This window comes from Mizuhopecten yessoensis, unplaced genomic scaffold (assembly GCF_002113885.1).
Source record: "Mizuhopecten yessoensis strain PY_sf001 unplaced genomic scaffold, ASM211388v2 scaffold7781, whole genome shotgun sequence".
NCBI classification, from domain to species: domain Eukaryota; kingdom Metazoa; phylum Mollusca; class Bivalvia; order Pectinida; family Pectinidae; genus Mizuhopecten; species Mizuhopecten yessoensis.
The window spans coordinates 474757-499720 of record NW_018407219.1 but is presented as its reverse complement, the minus strand read 5'-3'; the positions used below and the strand labels follow the sequence as shown (position 1 = coordinate 499720).

General features: G+C 36.1%; 1 protein-coding gene across 10 annotated transcripts in view; it reads left to right on the top strand.

Moving 5' to 3' along the window:
• LOC110454350 (leucine-rich repeat-containing protein 9-like) overlaps positions 1-24964 on the top strand; it is a 46286-nt gene that overhangs the window by 16224 nt on the left and 5098 nt on the right. For 8 of the 10 annotated variants that reach the window (XM_021503814.1, XM_021503816.1, XM_021503811.1 and 5 more), the window contains 24 exons: positions 2640-2734; positions 6197-6328; positions 6844-7029; positions 7954-8077; positions 8346-8463; positions 8745-8805; positions 9103-9170; positions 9809-9927; positions 10698-10846; positions 11295-11481; positions 11820-11876; positions 12172-12303; positions 12563-12829; positions 13452-13562; positions 13824-14111; positions 15197-15319; positions 16083-16106; positions 20496-20671; positions 21193-21420; positions 21591-21664; positions 22413-22630; positions 22768-22836; positions 24011-24136; positions 24443-24608. In XM_021503814.1, the coding sequence (XP_021359489.1) occupies positions 2640-2734; positions 6197-6328; positions 6844-7029; positions 7954-8077; positions 8346-8463; positions 8745-8805; positions 9103-9170; positions 9809-9927; positions 10698-10846; positions 11295-11481; positions 11820-11876; positions 12172-12303; positions 12563-12829; positions 13452-13562; positions 13824-14111; positions 15197-15319; positions 16083-16106; positions 20496-20671; positions 21193-21420; positions 21591-21664; positions 22413-22630; positions 22768-22836; positions 24011-24136; positions 24443-24608 (3298 nt within the window). The remainder of the gene's footprint in view (positions 1-2639; positions 2735-6196; positions 6329-6843; positions 7030-7953; positions 8078-8345; positions 8464-8744; positions 8806-9102; positions 9171-9808; positions 9928-10697; positions 10847-11294; positions 11482-11819; positions 11877-12171; positions 12304-12562; positions 12830-13451; positions 13563-13823; positions 14112-15196; positions 15320-16082; positions 16107-20495; positions 20672-21192; positions 21421-21590; positions 21665-22412; positions 22631-22767; positions 22837-24010; positions 24137-24442; positions 24609-24964) is intronic. The other 2 variants (XM_021503817.1, XM_021503813.1) reach the window with 1 other exon arrangement.

Genomic DNA, 24964 nt, shown 5'->3' with positions numbered 1-24964 from the left:
GAAGGCCTTATCAAATAAAGTTCAATGGATTATACCACACACACACACATATACTGCCCATGATGTCACATCATGTACCAAAGGCTTTCTTAGAACTTCTAGACTTCTAGATTGGTAAATGTGGATGGTGTACAAGTAGGTCAGAAAAGTTTTGTCTGCAGGGACAGACAGTAGCATTGATCCTTAGATATTAATAAAACAATCTCCAGTCCTGGACAAAGTTACTGGTCAGATTTTCAAACACAAGGTCCAGTGACCACACGGTCACCTTTGACAACACTTAGATCTATGTGTCTGTGCAACTATAAACTTTTCAATAATTCATAATGAACATTTGTTTCTCATACTACTGTCTAGAATATTTACAAATTTAAATCCTGAAGTACTAAAGAAATAAAAGTCATGATTGATAAAAGTCATATTTCATTTATTCATAAATTTGTTAATCGAGACATTTTCATTTAACCAAAGATTCTGGGTGATTGAGGTGTATGTTTGTAGCTTTGATCAAGTAGTGTCAAAGGCTATCATGTATGTAGGTATTTCCTCCTGTGAGAGTTCAGTGTTCAGGTCCGAGGCTCTACCTGTGATATCACACATTACCGAGGCTCTACCTGTGATATCACACATTACCGAGGCTGTACCTGTGATATCACACATTACCGTGGCTCTACCTGTGATATCACACATTACCAAGGCTCTACCTGTGATGTCACACATTACCGAGGCTCTACCTGTGATATCACACATTACCGAGGCTGTACCTGTGATATCACACATTACCAAGGCTCTACCTGTGATACCACACATTACCGAGGCTCTACCTGTGATGTCACACATTACCGAGGCTCTACCTGTGATATCACACATTACCGAGGCTCTACCTGTGATATCACACATTACCAAGGCTCTACCTGTGATACCACACATTACCGAGGCTCTACCTGTGATATCACACATTACCGAGGCTCTACCTGTGATATCACACATTACCGAGGCTCTACCTGTGATATCACACATTACCGAGGCTCTACCTGTGATATCACACATTACCGAGGCTCTACCTGTGATATCACACATTACCGAGGCTCTACCTGTGATATCACACATTACCGAGGCTCTACCTGTGATATCACACATTACCGAGGCTCTACCTGTGATATCACACATTACCGAGGCTCTACCTGTGATATCACACATTACCGAGGCTCTACCTGTGATATCACACATTACCGAGGCTCTACCTGTGATATCACACATTACCGAGGCTCTACCTGTGATATCACACATTACCGAGGCTCTACCTGTGATATCACACATTACCAAGGCTCTACCTGTGATATCACACGTTACCGAGGCTCTACCTGTGATATCACACATTACCGAGGCTCTACCTGTGATATCACACATTATCAAGGCTCTACCTGTGATATCACACGTTACCGATGCTCTACCTGTGATATCACACATTAATACCGTATTTAGAAGTACATTTGTAATAGGGTATTGTGAATTGATCCCTGGTAATATAAACACAATGTGAAAGTGTGCAGAGGTTTTAATCTGGTATAGCTCTGATCAGTCATAGTTTACTACAATCACAATTATCATGCAACATATTTATGTCCTTAGCTCATTCTGTAGGCAATATTATGTATCTTTTTTAACCCATGTACTTATTAAGTATGAATATTTCTTTAAACATTTATCATTGTAGTACACTTGCACCAGGAACGTTATCCTTCCCAGGCTTTTATAGATTAAGTCTGAAACAATTTGATGTTTATGATGAGTATGTATATTTACAACTACATGTAGCATGCATGGTATTACCAGTTGTCGTCGTGAGTTGTCATGTAATAATCATTAAACAGATTTGACAGCAGATTTAACACACAAATTATGGTGATGGTGCCAAGTATTATCTAATTATTCATAGGAACTACATCTCGACAATCGTGCAGCAGTGCAACTTTATATCCAATGTGGTGCTCAGTGGAGCGAGAGACAGGGGCTGACATTCTCATCCGGTTACCATTAGTTGTGCAGTTTTAAAAAGGAATGAATTCCATTAGATTATCTCAGCAACAAGTGATCGTAGAGATATCAGCCGGTGTCAGCACAAATCTGTAGCATTGCTGCATTTGTCATGATGAAATCGGAGGTAACACAGAATACAAAGACGTAACACAATCACTCAATTTACATTGAATAGTCACCATCCGAGGAATCTTAATTGAATCACTTGTAACCAGAACATCAGTTACAGGATAACAGCAGGGTAGTTGTACACCACATCATGTGTGTAACCATTTTCACCCCAGGTGAATAGGAAACTCTTGATATCAGAACAAAATATTGATGGTGAATTAAAAAGAATTCATAGATGTGTTTATTTGGATTCCTGTAAATTGTATGAAAATTGACTTTCATTTTAGTTTTCACAAACTGATATGAATTGATAACGGTGTTTTTTTTCAAAATGTGGAAAATAGAAAATTTACATTTGAATTTTGCTACTCGACTGTGTTATAGGATTTATACATGTACTATATACAAGCCATTTACACAGCTGAGGTTTTGTCTTTATATATAAGCTTCCTGATCCATAAACATTTACTTTTCAATTTGTTTGACAGGCAAGATTACAGCATCTGGACGAGAATGGGGCCTTTGCTGCAAAACTGACAGCAATAAAGGAAAGAATGAAAAAATGGGAGAAGAAATCTGCAGAGTAAGTGATCAGCACATCTGCGGAATATTAGTAATTTCTGGTACATAAAGGATGTCTGCTTATTTGCTGCAGCACCTGAACTGTATAAAGACTAAGTTCACTTTAGGGTGAAGTGTCCAACCTGGAAACTACAAAGACATTGCTGTTGTCTTTCATTGCAACTGAATTACAGATAATCACCTCAGATTTTACAAACGGCTATGTATGGATTCAAGGCTTATAACAACTGTGTCTTTGAGAGGGGGAGCCGGGGCGGGGGTAGTTAAAATTTGTTATCAGCTGATAATGTGTAAAAAGATGAAAATTGATGAAGGCACATTCTTCATAGACCTTCAGGGAAGTTACAGTGAGGTTGATGTGTAGGAAGGGTCTTGAGGGTAATTAGTATACCAGGTATCTCATTCTTGGTATACCATGAGAGGGAGACAGACCATCCTTTCACTTCTTTCCTCTCTGTGAGCTGATAACATACTAATTTCTCTGCATGAAATTCCTTCAAATTCTATCAGGCTGTTTTAAATTCTCCTTCTATAGGAAATAGATACCCCATCATGTTTAAAATGAAATAGTTTGTGGAGAATGGTGAATCTAAATTCCTGAATTCCATTGGGAGTTTAGCGCACGATGCAGTCATCACAGTTTGTATTATTGGGATTAAGGACCTCACAAAATGAATCAATAATATTCCAGCAAAATCTGCCAAATTATTCCTGTTAATTGGAAAATTGCCCAATGTTTAAAGCAGTTTATGCTTCTATTTGAAATTGAATTTGTTTTGCCTGTTCTAAATATAGTTTTTTAGACTTGCACCATGACATACATGCAAGCAAGTCTTGAATTTATGGAAAGACTTGAATGCTTGGTAAAACCAGAGCTACAAGAGCTACAATAGATAGTAGACTTCGGAGGTATATGTCCATGTTACAAGATGTTGTTTTTAATGCTAAATTGGATAATTAACAGTTAAAGTATGGGTATGAAGGATATATAGCAAGTTTATGATCCCCCGAGGCCAGGACTATTTCCCGAGGCGAAGCTGAGGGAAATAGTCCTGGACGAGGGAGATCATTAATTTGCTATGTCCCGAAATACCCATACTTCAACTGTTTTATTATACCAATACAAACACTCCCTTACAATATTCTAAATATTATTAGACAACAAATTTTTCAACAGTTGGGACACTTTAATAACAAAACTACAACAATGCGAGGTGAAGGTCGGCACAGAAAGTACCGGCTCTGCTGGCCGGAAATTGCCAGAAATTGCTGACGTAATTCGATTGCGCTGATTGGGCAATATTCGGTCAGGCCCCGCCCACGATGTCACTCAATTTCCCGCATTTTCAGAGGGAAAAAGTTTCAAAACTATCCCACTCCTCCAGAAGAACTATTTCCCTGGCATGCAGTTAGAGGGGAAATAGCTTGTTCATGTGGTTACTTTTGTATAGTGTAAAATAAGTAGAGGTATAAAGATATCTAATGAAGTATGTATTGAAATATTGGACTACCAAGACAGAATTTTGGGATTTCTTCACTTCCCGGACGTGATGTTATATTTTGAAAATATTAATATAGAGGATGTAAGTTACCTGTGTAATTATACAATAAAAATTTGCTGTGAGTATAAAGCATTTCAAAAGAGAAAAAATTAAATGATGCTTAACTATTAGGTTGATAACCTTTGCTCGGATCAGTCTTTTTAGTGAATGTGTTTGGTTTTATAGAAAGCAAATTGCAAGACATAATTTTTTTGCCTATGTATTTGTAAGCGCTTTCCTCGAGGTGATCAAAATTTATAAAATTCTAAATGAATATTGGAAACCCTCATTCAAATAAAAGCTTACAAAAATTCAGAATCTACATCCTAGGGGTGAACAGATGTCCCAATGGCTGCAGTGGATGTCAAATTCACAAAGAGACTGTGTTTGGTTTTGTAATATTAAATCTTTTTTATACCTAGTACATACAATTTTGTTGGATAAATGAAGTAAAATATGTTGCAGACATTTTTCAACCACTTTCTCTCTCATTTGAGATATAGAACGGGAAGTGACAGCCTCATTGGAGGGTTCAGAAGTTGACCCCTATGATACTACGATGCAACATGTGAATGTAGTGTTTATACTTCACGTTGGTTAAATGCCTGATTTTCAGCTCACCTGAAGGGCCAAATGATTTTATACCAAGTTTTTTCGAATGAATTACCTTGACCCACTTTCAAGGTCACTGGGGTCAAATGTGTTCAAATATTTTAACATTAGTTTATCTGAATTACCAACAGTCATATGTAATGATATTGGTCTCTAGCTTCATTGAGACCATTTAATATTTCGACTTTGGTTCATTTTAAGGTAACATTTATGAGATTAAACAGCAGGTGAGTGATACATGCCCATTAGGCCTCTTGTTAGACTCCTGAAGGTGTTTGCCACTGCAACAGCCATAACAAAACCAAAGATAACCAGCTTTTTAGTGTGGAATAAAGGCACTGGTAATGTGGTTCAATCACTACAGACTATAAGATGTGGGAGTACACTACACTTGTATATATATAGCTACTGTATTATTAGGGACCAGGGCACTGCCTTAAACTAATGTGTGATACAATTTATATGCTAGTTTTACTATGTGTATCTGCTTACACCCTTCTATCCGTCATAATCAGACAATACAACATGTCTAATATAAACAATTTGATACAATAATTTAATTTGTACAAACGAGTAAATAAAATAGATTTTTTACAAAGGAAAGTTATTCATTTAGGTCTCCAATTCTACAAATTGTCACACTCTGTGAAACAAAATGATTATGTCAGTCAGGTTTCTAAAATTTTAAACCTGATTTGAGACCATCAATATAACCTGTCTTCTTCTCCCACTTGAAGTTATGCAATGTGAATTCCAATAAGCTGATTCTATTCTGCCTACTGGCAGTCATACACTCAAGTTGTGGCTGAAGCCAGTACACACTATTTGAAGATGCAATAAGCAGTTTTATTTTATTTTTAAAAAGGTTTTATGAAGGAGGCTGTGAGGCTGTTACAGCAGCCTCCTTAAATAGCTTAACATTGAGGTACAAAAAGGTGTTACAAGATACAGAGGTTATAAAGAACCGCAAGTTATTTACTTAAAAATAAGCACTACTGTATTGTGTTACAGCAGGCACATTAAAATTAATCATGGAAGTGTTGGGTTACAGGATGTGGTGTTTTGTGAAGAGGACGTAATTATGACAGCAAAAATAAGTATGCGACATACTACACATAACAATATATGGAGTGAGTCTATGAAGGGTGAACGTTTCCTGGTATACAGCAGTGATGTGCTTACAGCAGACAGATTATTGTTAAGTACTGAAGTATTGTGTTACAGGGGAGAGATTCCCTGTAAGGGGATAATGTGATGGTAACAGCAGAACCTGACACCTTGTATCATGGCACTACATTATTGTGTTACAGGATAGAAAGTTTTATGAAGGAGGCAGTAAAACAGTTACAGCAGAGCTGTGATACCCTAGTCAATAGAATGGTCCTAGAGCTGGAGTCCGGGGGCAATGTACGGTTTGAGGAGGGGACAACATCAGATGTGTGGTGAGTGTTGCGGTACTAAAGAAGCCATTCACAGGACAATAAACTCCCACTGTCTCACTCAGTGTCTCACACAGTACCATAATGGCTTCCTAGCTCACACCACTGTTCTGTTTATTGTCTGCTGATGGTTTAGATGGGCCACACAGCAGTGTTTACACTTTCTTACAGTACTCTGTGAACCTATCCATTTGTTTGCCAAATACCTTATCTTGTAGAAGTCCCCTTGCTCTTTCTAAACAGGAGAAATTGTGTGCATACACTTAACATGTTTTTAAGATAATCACATTTGAAAGTCCAGCCACATAGGTATACACTTGTATTACCTTTTTTTGCGTTTGTGAAAAATAATTCGTAACGAAAAAAGTCAAGTTATCCAAATTCCAATGCTGTCCAAAGTAGTGTATTTGAATTTAGACGACTTTAATTGACACAAACAAAATTCAAGTTTGAAAATACTAAAATGAATTGTAAATGATGACTTCGGTGCGTTGACTTTTTATTTCACATTTCTGTAGGTTTTCCTCGTGTCATGACCTAGTGCTATCTCGATTTTGTGCTACGGATTTCAAGGATCATGGCATATCTGGTGTTAAGATTCACCGCATCATACGAGTCCACAACCGAATGCTGCGAACCCAGTTTGATGAGAAGCTAGTGACAATTGTGGATGACGGAGATGGGGAGTACTATCCTTGTAATAGGTATGCAGTTCAGTTAAAAGTATTCTACTGGTTTAGATTTTGCTTAAGCTTGTACACAGAGGTTTTATTTTTAATGTTTTTTATCTGAAATAGATATACAATGATGTATTGTATTTCTTTTCTATTGTTTGTGATTGTGTATCCTTAAAATATAATAGAAATATACCTAAACATACAAAACTTCATGGCTTAGTAAATCTCTTTAAGGAACATCCTCCTATAAATCATGACTTGCATGTATTATGTATACTGACACAGCATACTTGTGTCGAAATGACTGGCCACAATTGTAAAACGAGGTCTTACTAAACTTTAATCTAGACTCACATAGTGTAAAATCTCTATCATGACCATGCAGGGTTGTAGGATAAGGATATAAGGGGTACTAAATTATGCAATTAATCATGAGGCTTTACCAAGGGTGATGGAAATCCTGTGGGTGGATCTCCATCTCCTACATATTGGGGTAAGAAGGAGTAGTATATATTCTCTCACTCAAGTCACCATAATTAGCATAGAGTGGCATTTTGATATTTACCAGTTGTTCTTTTCAGCTTTTTGGACAAAAACCAACTGATCAAACTCCTAAAATGTTTGTTGGATAGTATATTATATGTAGATGTGTAATGAAGAAAAGAATTTGCATTTTGACTATTTTTCCTGGACTTATGGCCCTTAAACTTCAAATTTCTTCTCCAGAACCTTCTAGTAACAACTCCTAAACTATTTGTTGGATTATTTAAATAAATGTAACTTGGAATAGTGAAAGTATGTGAAGTGTTTTTGTGATTTCGCTGACAGTTTGTCTTGTTGGATATAACAATTTTTGTACTTGAAGAAACTTTTTTTTTTTTCTTTCCATTTCATCATAATCATATTCAAATGAGCTTTTGGATTAAGTTAAATGGTACTATTTTGTTGTAGAAACACATCCTATAAGAAGCAGTTGGAGTACTTGTTTTGGATGTGGGACCCACTACTGCTGGGCGGGGTGCAGGAACCAATGAGAGTGCTAGAGGAAGGTTATATGGACTCCAACACTTACAAGGTTAGCAACAGGTCCAATCACAGCAACAGGTCCAATCACAGCAACAGGTCCAATCACCATGACAATAGTGCTTCATATACAATTAGGTTCCTGTTAAGGTTGATTGATTAAAATGACGCAGTATTTCAAAAATGTAGTGTTGATTGAATAATTTTGTTTTTTTCTTCAACTTTAAAATCTGTTGTTGATATGGCTGGTTACGGGTTGTTTTGGGTTTAGTAAATTAATAATAATTAAAAAAAAATGAAATGTAATGTGTATATTGCAGGACCTGGGACGAGACGGAGCTGTGCCTCTCAGTAACAGCCTGAGTCTGGCTGACCGACACCGGATCAAACATCTCACCAAAACCTCCAACAAAGTAGATGCTTGTCCTTTCAGATATGGTCAGTATATATTTGGGGTTGAACAGACATGAATGTGTAGAATTAGCTGATAAAACACTTACATACTTTCGGTTATAAGTTTTCACAGAAATCATCAGCACAGGTTGCCACCGTTTTTGTAATGACAGTCTAACTTCTACATCATAAATCATAACTAGTAAAAGCCTTAGGAAATTCAAATGTCATCAATTACTTCTGCTAATTATCTAATAAAAAAAGGTTGACATTTTTACTGCATAAACATTATTTTTTCATGATGATTTGCAATGTTTGATTTTTAGGTCACCTGATTATATCAAAGGTCTACTTGGGTAAAAGTGTAAAGGCAATGGACGATCGACAGTGAGTGAAAGTTTACAAAAAGAATATAATTAAGTATTTATATGTAAACTATAAAAAAGTCAGTATGAATTCATTGACCTAAAAAAGTACATACTACAATAAGTGTGCATATTGTTAAGAAGATCTAGAGTGAACTCTCTGGCAATAAAAATAATTCAATGGCTAAAAATAACTCTTTTTAAAGATGTTCATGAATATGTATATGAAGAAAGAATATAAATATAATGTTTTGATTGTGTTTTATTGTACACTTCATGGTCCTGCAAGTAAGAATAATCTCCTTTTTTTTCTCACCAGAATAACAAGATCATCATATCCAAAAATTGATGCTGTATTTAAACCTAGGAAAATGTGCCAAGGAATAGGTAAATATTAATTAATAAGCAACCTGCTCACCTGGCCCAGGTGTCACAAAATTTTCTTACTTTGAAAACATTCTCCTTTTCTTGAAATCAAATTTTGTTTAAAGGTTATACAAAATGTTTTTCCTCAAATGCCCCAAAAAAATACACTGGAAACAGTGGCTAAAATGCAGAAAAGTAAGATTGTTAGATCATTTAGAACTGTTGTGTGATACTCTGGCCTGGTATCAAGAAAGTTAGATTTTCAGAAACTATTATTTAGAAATAGCTTTGCCAAATACATGAAGTGAGAGTTTATCTTTGCCAATTCGATCTGGAAGAATTGATTTGTGTAATTTTAGATGAGTTTTCAGTGATTGTATATGTAGTGAAAATAAGATTTAAGGGGAAAGACCTTTAAGGATGGATTGTATATACATGTATGGTCAAGACAGTTTTACAAGTAGACACACAATTTCTCATCTATTATATCAAGATATCTTAAATTTGAAACACGACTAGAGGACGTCTTGCAGCTTTTATCTTCATTGAATATCACATTAGTATAGAGAACGTACACACAAAGTTGGATTTAGATACAATATGCCAGATGTGTACAGATATGTTCTCAATACATAAGGTACTGTGGATTGTTATTTCAGAATCCCACGGAGATGGTTCCAACTCCTGTGAGTGCAGTGCTCGACAATGTGAATGGTACATATTTGATAATGAGTTAGTGCTGCCAGAGTACATAGTGGAGTTTGAGTATGTAACAAAGGTGAGTTGCCTCCTGAATATCTAGTCTTGAACCTGCAAAATGTACAGCTTTTCCTGTGTAGATTTAAATTTCTTTAATTTGTTATTGTTAAAATCTTGTACTATAACCTGTTGAAGACTCGGTTCATTGTTTACTATCAGTATGGTAAAGTGAGAGAAGATTTATCAACATGTACGGTGTATATTAATGAGAGAAGATTTATCAACATGTACGGTGTATATTATTGAGAGAAGATTTATCAACATGTACAGTGTATATTAATGAGAGTAGATTTATCAACATGTACAGTGTATATGAATGAGAGAAGATTTATCAACATGTACGGTGTATATTAATGAGAGAAGATTTATCAACATGTACGGTGAATATTAATGAGAGCAGATTTATCAACATGTACAGTGTATATGAATGAGAGAAGATTTATCAACATGTACGGTGTATATTATTGAGAGAAGATTTATCAACATGTACAGTGTATATTAACCAGAGAAGATTTATCAACATGTACAGTGTATATTAATGAGAGTAGATTTATCAACATGTACAGTGTATATGAATGAGAGAAGATTTATCAACATGTACGGTGTATAATATTGAGAGAAGATATATCAACATGTACAGTGTATATGAATGAGAGAAGATTTATCAACATGTACGGTGTATATTAATCAGTTACATGTACTATCAGTCTCTTATAATTAGCTTAGTTTAATTATGGTGTAATTATTGCAAAAGATGACATTTTTAAACAAGATTCTGTTTATACACAGTTCCGGCCCAGATCACCATTCTCTTATTTCAATGACCTACTGTTAGACAATCGTGAGTGTAAGCTGCCAGCCGTCCCTCATGGGGAGGAGGAGAAACAGACAGATGATGATGTTCTCAATATGGAGCCTGTCCCAAAACAAAGACCAAGGTAGGCATGATCCAACTGATATATTAATGTTTGAATATTGTAGACCTTGGAGTAAGTAACCTTGTAATTGGCATGGGTAAATAGATAACTATATTTCTGTATGATATAGACTAAGACTTACAGATAGTTTCCTATATACTAAAATAGTGATTGACAGGACTTATACATTTCATAATGATTAAGATCTTTGAGTTGGTCACCTAATAAGTGACAGGGCTGAGGGAGTTTGTGGGATCTAAGTGGCAAACCTGACTCAGGTTAGATGGCAAAGCTTCAACTCATTCTTGTATTTTAAAACCATGGGTAATGTTTGACCTGGTAAATTTATATATAATATTAAAGGATTAACACAGAATTGACTCATTGCTGCTGCTGTTCAGTGGGGATTTCGTTGTCTTCAAACGCTTGATCTGACATCAATTGAAATCCTTCTCTAACTTACTTTCAGGATGGTTGGTCTAACAGAAGAACTACTGCTGAAGGCTGCTAATACAGACTCTCTGGAGAATATCACTGTCCTAAACTTGCATGGTAATGGTCTAACAAAGCTACGATCCTTACAGGCTCTCAAGTCTCTACGGAGACTAGTGGTCAGTTTCAATGACCTCACCAAGCTTGATGACTTGGCTTATACGGTAAGATCATAGTTAAAGAAAAATGTTGCGGTCATTTTATTTTCTGGCTTGAACCAGAAGACAAATTAATTTCAAACATTTTTAAGATCTGTACAATACTTACAGTAAATAGAATCTCAAATAAGAGGCAAAATCATTACAGTTTATAGTTAAAACTATTTGATGTAAATGAAGTGGTGTAATAAGCCAAGGAAGCTACCGTTCTTATAATTAATCAATTCATTGTTAATAAGGTAGTTAATTAACCAGGAAAACGTCTCTAGTGATGCTCTTTTTCCATATTGTTGTTTTGAAGAGTAAAGAAATAACCAACTTGATTTTGTCAAATTCATTTCCAGAGTTTAGAATACTTGGATGCAGGCTTCAATAAAATTTCAACGTTGGAGGGAATGAAGGTAAACCAAAGAACAGACATCACAAATACATAATAACCATCATATCACTTCGTTAAAAATCATTTTGAACAATATTAAAAAGCATTGACATATTGAATAAAATTGAATTTTAATTATGTGTATTGTAATATGCACCTTTTTAATATAATTGGTGAATATGATTGAAATCAACTTGTATTCATACATGAATCCAACACTTTTGAACACCATTTGTAATTAAACACAGCTGTAATGTTATTGAATTCCACTAATTTTAGTTAAACAAGGTTGTCAGTAGATTGATATTATTTTACAGAATATGTACAAACTCAAGTTCTTGGACCTGAGCTGGAACAAGTTGCTACATACGAGGGATGAGTTGTCCATTCTAAGGAAACACATCTGTAATCTTGTCACACTGGACCTCCGAAGCAACAACTGGCAAAAGGTGGGGCTCACACATCATCTAACTGTGTATGTCAATCAGTATATCATTATCAATTAGGCATCAGTCGGTGCAGGTTTATTCTGAGATGGCATCATTTAAAGTTTTGACCAGTGCCACTGTAACAAACTCGTCACTGCAGCTGGGATATAATAAACAAATGATTGAGGGGAAAGATAAAAACTATTTTTTTGTCTTCAAAATGACGATCACACTTACAACAATATCACAAAACATATAATTATTTTGTTTCTGTTCTCAGCCTGAAAATCTAAGGTTACGTGTGATTGGTCGCCTTAAGTCCTTGACCTTGCTAGACGGATCAGCTGTGACTGAAAATGAGGCTACATCAGCTCTACGAGTGGCTGCGGGGTCCAGGATTTCCCAGCTGTCTCTCCTGACTCATGGCCGCACGGACGAATCAAAGCCACGCTCTCTCAATCTATTAGGCATTGCTCAAATACTAGAGAAAATGAGTCGATTGAAACCAGAGAAGTTTGGGGAATCTGATAGCCAGTGGTACAGCAAGGTAAACTGTCGCATGTTGTACGTGGAAGAAAGTTGGATGGACGATATGTTGTATAAAGATTTACTGAAACACTCGCAAGTATTATGATCTAACATCTGATTAAATCAAAGTTACACATTTTTTCCTGCTTTTACCCAGTTATCAAACTTACCTTTCAGTTTATATTGTTAACGGTTCCTATTCATCTTTAGGATGTATGCTACCATACTGTGATGTGTTTACAAAGGAGTTCTGCATGAAGAAACCTATAAAACATTAGTAAATGACAATTTGGACTAATTTTATTGATGACACATTTCAAAGCCACACAAGCATGACTACATTTATATCCCTCACATGAACACCTAAATTATTAAATAATACTGATTAATCGGCGTCAGGAGAGAATTATATAGTTAGCATACATCCTTAAGCTAGTAAAATATTGAGGTAAAATTGGATTATATATGTTACCTGTCATGATTTATTGGTATTGTGGTTTAATTACTTTGATTCTCTATGAAAACAGGGGACATATATAATAATTCGTGCTTTGGGGCAATTAGGATCCAATGTTTTTGGCATATAAAATATTGAAATGATATATTGATTTGTTATAAAAAACCTGATCAACATTTTCCAGGTAACCACACTGAATATGGACAATCAACACATTACTAAGCTGTCTGGCCTAGAGAGGATGGACAACCTGAAATACGCCACCTTTAACAACAACGACATCACTAAGATTGAGGTCAGCCATTGTTCACATAACTATTCAGGTTTTGTGTGAATATCTGTGTCACTGATTACATAAAGATGTCACAAGATTACAGTTACACTGAAAAAAGTTAAGCCAGAATTCTAGAATAATAGCTATAAAATCTAAAAAAGGAAGTTGTAGAAAAAAAGTCATCTTTCAAAGATGTCATTTAGAGTATTATCTATCTGACTTGTTTCCTTTCCATTCCTACCCTGTAAAGAGTGTACTATGTTAACCTGACTTGTATATCAGGGACTGGACCAGTGTACCAGCTTGGAGGAGCTGTCCCTGGAGAACAACTGTGTGGCACGACTGGAGGGCATTTCTAAACTCGTAAATCTGCGGAGACTGAGTTTAGGTAGCAATTATATCACATCCGTGGAGAATGCAGGGCTCCAGTTCCTGGTTCTATTGGTGTACTTATCTATGGAGAACAACAAGCTCACCTCACTGGCAGGGATGCAGAAAATGTCTAGTCTAGTGGAGCTCTACGTGGGCAATAACCTCATCTACAGTGTGAGAGAAGTGTTCTACCTAAAGGTATGTGTGAGAGGTGTTAGGTATAACATGAGATAAGAAATGAGAGATTCCGGAGTTGTCAATCAAATCATGATAAAACGGGGACCAGCTGGTCACTGAGTAATTGAACAGGAGTGAAGTTACCTCATTTCACGTTCAGCAGCCATACTGATACACAACATCCATCATTAAGATTCTTAAAGTACGTCACTTTGTCCTGGCATATCCAATATATACTCTGTCCTCTACAGCTGCAAAATTTTGCAAGTGAGTACTCGTGGAATAGCAAAGTGTTGTTAATGAAATAAGGCCTTGTACCCCACTGTGGAGTTGTGGCCCTTAGATCACCATGAATCACTTGCCCTGGGCATTTTTTATATACTCGGTACCTACGATTGACAAATGTCAGTACCCCTTTGGATGGTGGAGTGTCAAATACTGAAATTGGGTAATGTGTCACATTATATACAGAGTTAGAGCTCTTTATACATTTTCGATAATGAAGTTTGTCTGGTGTGGGTGGCTGTGGATTTCTTCGATTACTTTGCCTGTTTTAATACAGTGAGTGTTTCTAATTATTGTAAATCAGATTGATGTGTAATTTATAAAAGAAAAGTTGGAATGCATTAATTAGAAGAAAATTCTGCGTTCATATATGCAAAATATTTATAGGATTGCTGAAACCATTTTTTCACACATTGCTGTGAATTTTATTCCCTTTATGGAAAAGGTTTCAGAGGTTGATATGTAGACCAGAGGTTATGCTCTGCACCTATGGAATTTGTCATGACAAAATTGAAGGCACGAGGAAAGCGATTTGATTTTTTACTGGTGAAAAAAATGACCCATCATGAGTCTGATACCTGTCGTGTGGACAGAGGAGCAACACCCAACATCAAAGCCAGTCAGTTTCATTCTTATTAATTATCAACCTGATTCTTTTGTTGTTCATCAAGAGATGAAACAAGTTTATTCCTATCATCCACAAGGTGGCATAAACAGAGCATTCGATTTTGTCATGACAAGGATACTTGTAAAACTGTATTTTAATTTCTGAGTTACTTCCCCTACAACAATTACAACTTAATTTACGGTTTCATTTTCAGGTGCTATCAAATCTGGTTATACTGGACCTGTTTGGTAACCCTGTGGCCACGGAGATAGACAATTACCGCTTGTTTGTCATCTACCATCTAAAGAACCTGAAAGCGTTGGATGGCGTGGCTATAGTAAGTTTCTTCCTCACAAAATATATTCCTTCTCTGTCCTATTCTGTGTTAGCATTGAGTTGACGTGTTGTGCGGTTAACACCAGCAGTCCTAATTACTCTTTATCCTGGGCAGTGTTTGATTTCTGTGATTTCTCTGTCATCGTATTAATATTGAGGGACTAAATACTTCCCTTGCAGCTGCTTGGTTACAAACTACTTGTTTCAGGGATTACTGCTGTGTAGTGTAGCTATAGATGTCTAGTTGTTTGTTTATGTTACCTAATACATGTTTTATGACATAATATTTGTTAAATGAGATCTAATACGACTTGATTAAGGAATGTTGTTCCAAGTGCATTGAACAAAAGCTTTTGCTAGACAAAGATTTTTAGAGTGCAATTTTAATGAGATTTGATTTTTCTTTTTCAAAGACTAGTGTTTAGAATAGAGCAGTTAGCTGCATCAACTTTTTGGAACCTTTAATTCTGAGACTTTATAGTTGAAAACAGCTAATTAAAAAAGATATACAAATGTTTGAACATAAAAACCAAAATACATCCCGTTTTCAAGCTTGCAGTATCTATATGCCTCTATCATTATAACACTGTCACATTCATCAACAAGTCCAGCTTAGGATCCAATCTGTGTAGCTGACATAGCTGTACAACATACTTGCACATGTACAACATACTTGTACATGTACAACATACTTGTACATGTACAACATACTTAAATGTACCTAACCCATTAAGAGTTGATGTGTACTTCGATGTACTATCTAGATCATGAAGAGAGTGGGCCAGTTGGTGAGCGATCATGTCAAATTGCTTAAGTAGATTTTAGAATCATTTTACAGGTAGTTTTCTAACTCTACTTCCGGTGTGGTAATTGTTTGTCCTGATGACCAGCTTCACAGACTAGATAGATCATATCTTATGTTGCATTTCAAACTGTTTTCCTGATTTTAGCTTTTCTGCTTTGTTTATATTTCCTTTAGTCAGCTTTCCTAATACATTAATTATCTTTCTGAGTTTGTAGTAGATACTGCACATGCTATTTATAAAGAAAGGTCACCTTCATGTGCTATATACAGATATGTAATTGCTGCAAGTATAGAATCCTGGTTACAGTTGTAGTTGGTGGCAGTTTATTTAGTTCAGTAGCAGATTAACTTGTTCAGATATATATACAGGATGTCTATTGGATATTGACCTTAGACATATAATTAAGTTGTTACAATGTTGGAATGAAATGTGTGCATGCTGTTCGGCCTCTGATTAATCGTTAACTTTCTCAATGAGAACATTTAAGGACTGCATTATACTGAGTCAGTCATTGTTGTCTGTACTTTGGTCATTGTCATTTTTGTCATTGTACCGTCCTGTACTTTGAGTTGTGACCTTTGTCACTTGACCTTTACTTGTGTTGTGACCTTTGTCACTTGACCTTTATACTTGTGTTGTGACTTTTGTCACTTGAGCTTTACTTGTGTTGTGACCTTAGTCACTTGACCTTTACTTGTGTTGTGACTTTTGTCACTTGACCTTTACTTGTGTTGTGACCTTTGTCACATGACCTTTACTTGTGTTGTGACCTTTGTCTCTTGACCTTTACTTGAGTTGTGACATTTGTCTCTTGACCTTTACTTGTGTTGTGACTTTGTGTCTGTATTTGTGTTGTGATCATTGTACATACAACTTGCTAGGGCATGCCAATGCATGTATACACTACTCAAAGTTTAACACAAGCAAGTGGATACATGTAAGTTTCCATGCAATGTCCTGTTTAGTGTTGTCCTTAGTGAGCTTTAACATGTCAAGTTGTGTCAAAACTAATCCAGCCACTCCTGTTCCAAAGGGACTAGTGAAAATACCACCTAGATTGATGCAGCATCAAACTTTGTTCATGAGTTATCTATTCTTTTTATATTTACAAAAAACACTATGTAGCATAGGATACAGATAGCTATACACAGGTTAGCTAACACATGTTTGGCTAGGCTTACACAAATCAGGTTTATACAGTTTAACCACATATTAAATGTACACAAATTAGCTGTGTATAAGTTAGTTATGAGTTTAAACAGCTGACCTATGTTAGCTACACAAATTATCTTACACAGATTACCTCACTGCTATACCAGAATTTGCCGATAAGCTATACATCAATGAGCATTATGTAGGTTTGCTATATAAAGCTATACACAGGTTAGCTAAACACTTGTTAGCTACATTGTATACAGAGGTTAGCTATACACAGATCTAGGTTAACGACACTGGTTAGCTATTTAATGGTTAGTTTTACACTGGTCAGCTATACACAGGTTAGCTATACACAGATCAAGGTTAACGACACTGGTTAGCTATATAATGGTTAGCTTTACACTGGTCAGCTATTGCACAGCTTAGCTATACACAAATCTAAGTTAACGACACTGGGTAGCTATATAATGGTTAGCTTCACACTGGTTAGCTTTACACAGGTTAGCTATACACAGATCTAGGTTAACGACACTGGTTAGCTGTGTAATGATTAGCTATACACTTGTTAGCTACATTGTATACACAAGTTAGCTATACACAGATCTATGTTAACAACACTGGTTAGCTATACACAGATCTAGGTTAAAGACACTGGTTAGCTATTTAATGGTTAGTTTTACACTGGTCAGCTATACACAGCTTAGCTATACACAGATCTAGGATAACGACACTGGTTAGCTATTTAATGGTTAGTTTTACACTGGTCAGCTATACACAGGTTAGCTATACACAGATCTAGGTTAACGACACTGGTTAGTTTTACACTGGTCAGCTATACACAGGTAAGCTATACACTTGTTAGCTACATTGTATATACAGGTATATACACAGATCTAGGTTAACGACACTGCATGTTTAGCTGTGTAATGGTTAGCTTTACACTGGTCAGCTTTACACAGCTTAGCTATACACAAATCTAGGTTAAAGACACTGGTTACCTATATAATAGTTAGCTTTACACTGGTCAGCTATACACAGGTTAGCTATACACAAATCTAGGTTAACGACACTGGTTAGCTATATAATGGTTAGCTTTACACTGGTCAGCTATTGCACAGCTTAGCTATACACAAATCTAAGTTAAAGACACTGGTTAGCTATATAATGGTTAGCTTCACACTGGTTAGCTTTACACAGGTTAGCTATACACAGATCTAGGTTAACGACACTGGTTAGCTATGTAATGGTTAGTTTTACACTGGTCAGCTATATACACAGATCTAGGTTAACTACACACTGGTTAGCTATGTAATGTTAAACTTTACACTGGTCAGCTATACACAGGTTAGCTATACACAGATCAAGGTTAACAACACTGGTTAGCTATGTAATGGTTAGCTTTACACTGGTCAGCTATACACAGGTTAGCTATACACAGATCTAGGATAACAACACTGGTTAGCTATGTGATGGTTAGTTTTACACTGGTTAGTTTTACAAAGGTTAGCTATACAAAGTTTAACAATACAAAGGTCAGCTATATTACTCTGATTAGCTTTATGTAGTGTAGGTTAAACTGGATGACAAGCTTGACAATTTGTGGGTTTGTAACAACTTACATGTATTTCATTTTAATTGTCTGATGTTAATGTTCAAATTATAAGCTCAAAACTGGGATTTTTTTTCTATCAAATAAAATATTGCAAGCCGGTAATCAATCATTTCTCTTTTATAAAGTTGATGTATCAAACATGTAGCTACTAGACAGCTGGGCTGATCATATTTGGCTGGTACCAAATTTAATTTTCATTCAGTATTTTAACTCTTTTTTTTTAATTTGATTTGTTTCTTATTCTGCAATGAATGGTTAACAATTTCAGAAAGTCAAGCAATCAGCTCTTAAATTGATGGACAGGCCTTATTTCACTGCTATGAAATTTGTGCGTGACAAAAGTTTGTTGGTAAGAGTTGTGAGGTGGTTAGTGATCCTACAGCCACTCAAGCTTTGTTCACCAATTAATACTCAGACCTGCTTTCTGTACCCTTGGATGTTACTAATTCATAGGAGAAGTAAAAACACTTACCAAGCTCATCTCGAAGGGAGAGTTTGATATTAAACCACCAATAGTTGTTCTGATATCAAGTTTGTTAAGTGAATAATTTCTGACCGTAGTTATTATGTGTTTGGTTAAAATAAAGGTGTTTTGGATGTGTAGAGTTTTAGCGTGATAGATATTATGTTTTGATTGAAAAAAAAATATATATATATATGTAGTTATAAGTTAGGTTGAATTAATGTGTGTTGTCTTTGGTACCAGCGTTTTAGGGGATGGTAGGCTTGTAATGTGTTTCTGGGAGCAGCTAAATGTAAAGGCCATCAAAACAGAAGCAGCACTAATTGACTTTAATGCCAGGCTCAATGAGGTGTATGATGAATGGATAACCCTGTAATATGTGGAGCTAAATGACTACTGGCCATGGTGCACAACAAAGATTGGTGAACTCGTTGTCTTGAAAACAGAACAAAAAATTCAAATTTTGCATATAATTTTAACTTTGTACATTAATTCTGTCTGTATTTTAGAATTAATGTTATAAAATTTTGAAAATCAACAAAAAAATACATGTTCAGTTGAAGTTTGTACGTTAAATTTAGACAATAAAAAGTGGAATCCATACCAGAATATATGTAGAAAGTTCGGACAATGTGTGCTAACTGAAAGCTTGGTGTTTCACTTGTGTTACCTCACCTTTCATGCAAAATCCCAGCCTGATAATGCACCATGTTAACCAAAGGCTGAAATGCACACATATATAACCATTCATAATGCATGCATGGGTTCTTATATTTACAAATATTTGTTTGTGTAATGTATTTCTGAATGTTTAACTGTTTTTTACTTCATTTGTGTTACATGTACTTCGTAGATCAATAGTATTACTCTCCACTTATTTGATGTCACGCTGTTAGTTAATTGATAAATTTAACTAGATACATACATGTGTACGGTGTATCATTACTTATGTAAGCCTGTACTGTTCCACATAACATTCCAAATAGCATTTACTTGTATTGAAAGCAGATTAAGAAATCTTATTCCAACCCAAAGTCCTTGAATATGAAAACAATATTACAAATTTGAATGTAAAAGATTTTTGTATATTTTTAATTGTTCATGTCATTCAAAATATTTACACTGTTGTGATTTTTAGGAGGCCACAGAAGGGAGCATGGCTAAAGATACATTTGGAGGCCGCCTCACTCCAGACTTCGTGGCAGAGAAATTAAGCCACTCCAACTTCCAGGATGTACGCGAGCTTGATCTCCCCAACTGTTCCATCAGGATTGTCGACCTTGGAGCTGGGGATACCTTCATCAATCTGCGCAGGTAATCATAAAACAAGTAGACAAAGTGACAGGTGTACTGTGTCTGTACCAACTACCAAGACATACCAAATATCTAATGATTACCAAGGAACCAGATTTACAAGAAGTTCTTATATTTCATGTTTTGTTATGCAAAAGACAATATATATTTATTTGGTACACAGTTCTAGTTGTAACAGTCCCGTTATAAGTTTGCATCAAACTGATTCTTGAACTATTCTACCTTTGATGGTTACTTTGGAAGTGACCATCCTTTTCGTCAAATTGTTTTGAAATAGGCTGTGTCGTAATCTCCTGGCATTAATAAGTTGACCAGCTGATTGGTTTACCAAATTGTGTAGAGGGCTGACTCAAGTTGTCCCTATTTGTTACTAATGTCAAAGCTGAGTTCAAAATAACAGGCTTAAATAGGTGTCACTTGAACTTGACCTCATGGCACATCAGACCTGTTTGATAATTCAGCATACAGTCTATATATGTTTGTTTTGCTGAGTTATAATGCTATATTTATTTATTTTTCAGTGTAAACCTAGAACATAACAATCTGACCTCCTTCAGTGGCCTAATCCACCTGCCAAACATACGAGTGCTTTGTCTCAACCACAATCATATAGAGTGCATCATGCCAAAATCCAAACCTGTTCCAAGACAAAAGACCCAAGTCACCATGGCCAATGTCAGGAACCTCGACTTTCTTAACGACGGAAATTTGACCCCTATTATGGAGAATCTTGAGGTGCTTCATTTAGGGTAGGTACAATAATGCAGTATATATGGAAGCGGATATGGCCTCTGTTTTGCAAGGTCAATTGGAATTACTTGAGATAAAAGATGGGATTTCTTAAGATAACAGTTATGTTAGAATATATATTTTCTCTATCTTTATTACCTTTTAAATAAAAAGTTTCTTTATTGAACAGTTACAATAGCATCAAGGACATGGCTACGTTACAGCTGAGCCGGCTTACTTCACTGAAGGCTCTCTTCCTTCAAGGTCAGTACTGACAGATCACACGGTTTTGTCAGATGTAATAATCAGACCAGAAAAAGTTTGCATTTCAGGAAAACTTTGATGTTACTAGCATTAATCATATGTGATCATTGTCCTTTAAAGTTTACTGATGTTTACGTATAATTCTGCTTGGCTGATCATGATGGTACAACCTCTTTTCAAAATTAAATGAAAATATGTAGCAAACTTAGGATTGACATAATTTAAAAAGGAAATCCTCCTTGAATCAATATTTCTGGGCTTCCTGTGAGTTTCACACACTGTGGGTGTTTACAATTAACTATTTCCAAACACTTTCTCATTAGGTTTAAATGTGTCTGGTTCAGTAAATGATTAACCTCTAGATATCAAATCTGGAGTGTCAAGTTTTGAAGAAGAAAAACCCAAAAGGATTGTGAACGATATGACCATGTTTTTTGTTAAAAAAAAGGTATTTGATACCTTCTATTCATCGTCGGATACCCACGGTTAATTTCGCTTCGGTACTCGCTCATCACATGATGAGTGAGTACTGAAGCGATTTCAACCGTGAGTATTCAACGATCCCTTTTATATTGTGAGTAAGAAGACCTAGAGGTAATTGACTTATTATGAGGGAGGAAAGGTATTTGTCTCTCCATGGTCTTTGTTTTAATCAAAGTTAATATACCTAATGAAGAAGTGATAAGTGTTCCACAAGTTTTCTCATAGCAATGTTAAAGCTATATTGCTTACATTGGTGCTATTTCAGGAAACGATATCACTAAAGTGGAGGGTATTGAGGGGCTACATGATTTACGAGAACTGGTGCTAGACAGGAACAGGATCAAGAACATCTCCGAGATGTCATTTGCCAACCAGTGGAACTTACAGGAGCTCCACATGGAGGAGAACCGCATCCGGGACCTGTCCAATCTCAACTGTATGGAACATCTTCAGAGGATGTACCTAGGGTCCAACCGTATACAGGTGGGTTTACATCCGTCACCCTGGTAATGGGTTTTAGAACAGGAGCTATGACTGGTAACAGTGTTTTGCCAATTCTGTTTACCATACTGTTAGTAAAATTTTAGATTCTGTAATTTTTATGAAATTTAATTTTTCAGGAAGTGTCAGAGCTACAGAAACTGGAGGGCCTAGTGAATTTGATTGAAATATCTCTTGTCAACAATGCTGTGAGTATTAACTTGTGTCAGCTTTGACCAGAAGTCCACATAACTTTGGTACTTTATTTGAAAACAATCTGTTAAGTTTTATAAAAAAAATGAAACATTTAACATGTATAATAATCCTCATATGTGATATTTAGATTTTTACACATCAATCAATGTTATCTGTTGTTTTCTGCAAATGATTTGGTGTTTTCCTCAGTTTATAAATCATTGTCTTTGTCGCCAGTTTAGATATAAAGCATATCTGTAGTAATATCCCTAGTTTATTAAACATCATGTCATGTGTAGCTCTCCAGTTGATATATAAAACATGAACTCTTCAAGTATATTCATATAAACATGCATTCTTTTCAGTTAATAATTATGTCAAACTTTTTTGTCTCCAACTGATTCTGTAAAAGTGAAAATTTTCGTGTTGAGTAAATTAATTTCCACCATTACATACAATATATGTAATGTCCCGGTCACTCATTCACGGATCGTCTCACCGGATCCACCTAGGGATGAAAACTCAAGGATGACCCCGGAATAGTCTACATCTGTGGTCTGCTACAGATACACCACGGCTTGATTACAGATAGGGGCTAGTTGAAAATGGGGAGTGATTCAGATTGCTACGGTCGGTACAATTTAGTATGGAATGACACATGTCATGGCATATGCTACGATTTAGTACGGATTAGCATGAATTAGAACGGTCTGGCACGAATTAGTACAAACTCTCACGGAGAGCCACAGACTTGCCACGGTAAGCAATCCATTTACACACTCCTGCGCTCAGGTGTTCATTCCACAACTTAATTTTAATTTTAGTACGGGTTAGTTCACTGTAACTAACTGTACAGATCCTTGGCAACTTGAGACCGGGGATGTACTTCAAATAAGTATGGATAATTATGGTTTATTATGAACTACAATGGATTAGTACGTTCTACTATGGATCAGTAAGGATGCACTACGGTTGTGTGATCTGTGGTGAAGTTTTGAACATGCTCAAACATTGTCATGGATATACAAGTTCTACTACGATTGACTCAGGATACAATATGGACAGCTACGGACCACTACAGAATGATGCTGTGTCGTATCCGTGGCTAATCTGACGTCCGATCCGTGAATGTGTGACTGGGTCCTAACACATGTTATCTCCATTTAATACATAACTGTGTTGTTACAGGCTGCTCGTCGACACCTGCATCGCCCAATACTGGTATTTAAGCTGAAGCAGTTACTGGTGATTGACGGACTACCGGTCAGTGAGGAAGAACGGACGAAGGCAGAACTCTACTTCATGGACCAACAGGTCAGTACTCACATTGTGTTCACTTCATCAAAGGTTCATCACTTTGGGAAGTACTTCAAATTAATTTGGTAACATTTTATTCGGTCCAGAGTTTTACAAGCTTAATTTTTTTTTAAATGACAATAAAAATATCTTCTCAATATAGAGACTACCATTTTATTGTGCAGTTTGGGCTGTATTTATGTGTAATAACAGCTTCACTGGGCCTTGTTTAGACATGAAGATTGGATGGATGATCTCCCTTGTTTAGTCAGGCCCTGTATAATGACCTAACTATATGCTGTTTGTTTGGTGATCCCCACACAGCCGGTGATGACTGCCCAGGGGCCAGTGTCAGATGGCACGCTGCCTGGCATCGGTCAATACAAGACCCAGGTACCGGTCAAAGTGACCACAATGAACCTGGGGACCTCCCCTATGTGGAATGGTGGCGTGATGTATGACAACGAACCTACGGATTCCATGCAGAGAGGTAAGTGATTGATTTAGTCCTCTCATATTTACATTCAAGTTGGTGGTTTCGGATAAAAAATAAATAAATAACGTGAAGAAATGAATTGATGAATTGCCACTAAAAACATTAAACTTATTTGCAGAATGATAGGGAACATGATAATCTGTGGTGTTAGTTATTGTTTCGTATTTTGAATTTGATTTGCAAGTTTTTTTTCTAAAACTTCACAGAACTATTTGGTATATATTTTAGCTATTGTTTTCCTTGATGACATTTGACACAATGATAGTGAACAGTACTTGTGAGATCAATTGTCACAGCTGTTGGTCTTCAGGATAATATCTGATAGGAACATTTTTCTTCTACCTTCCACC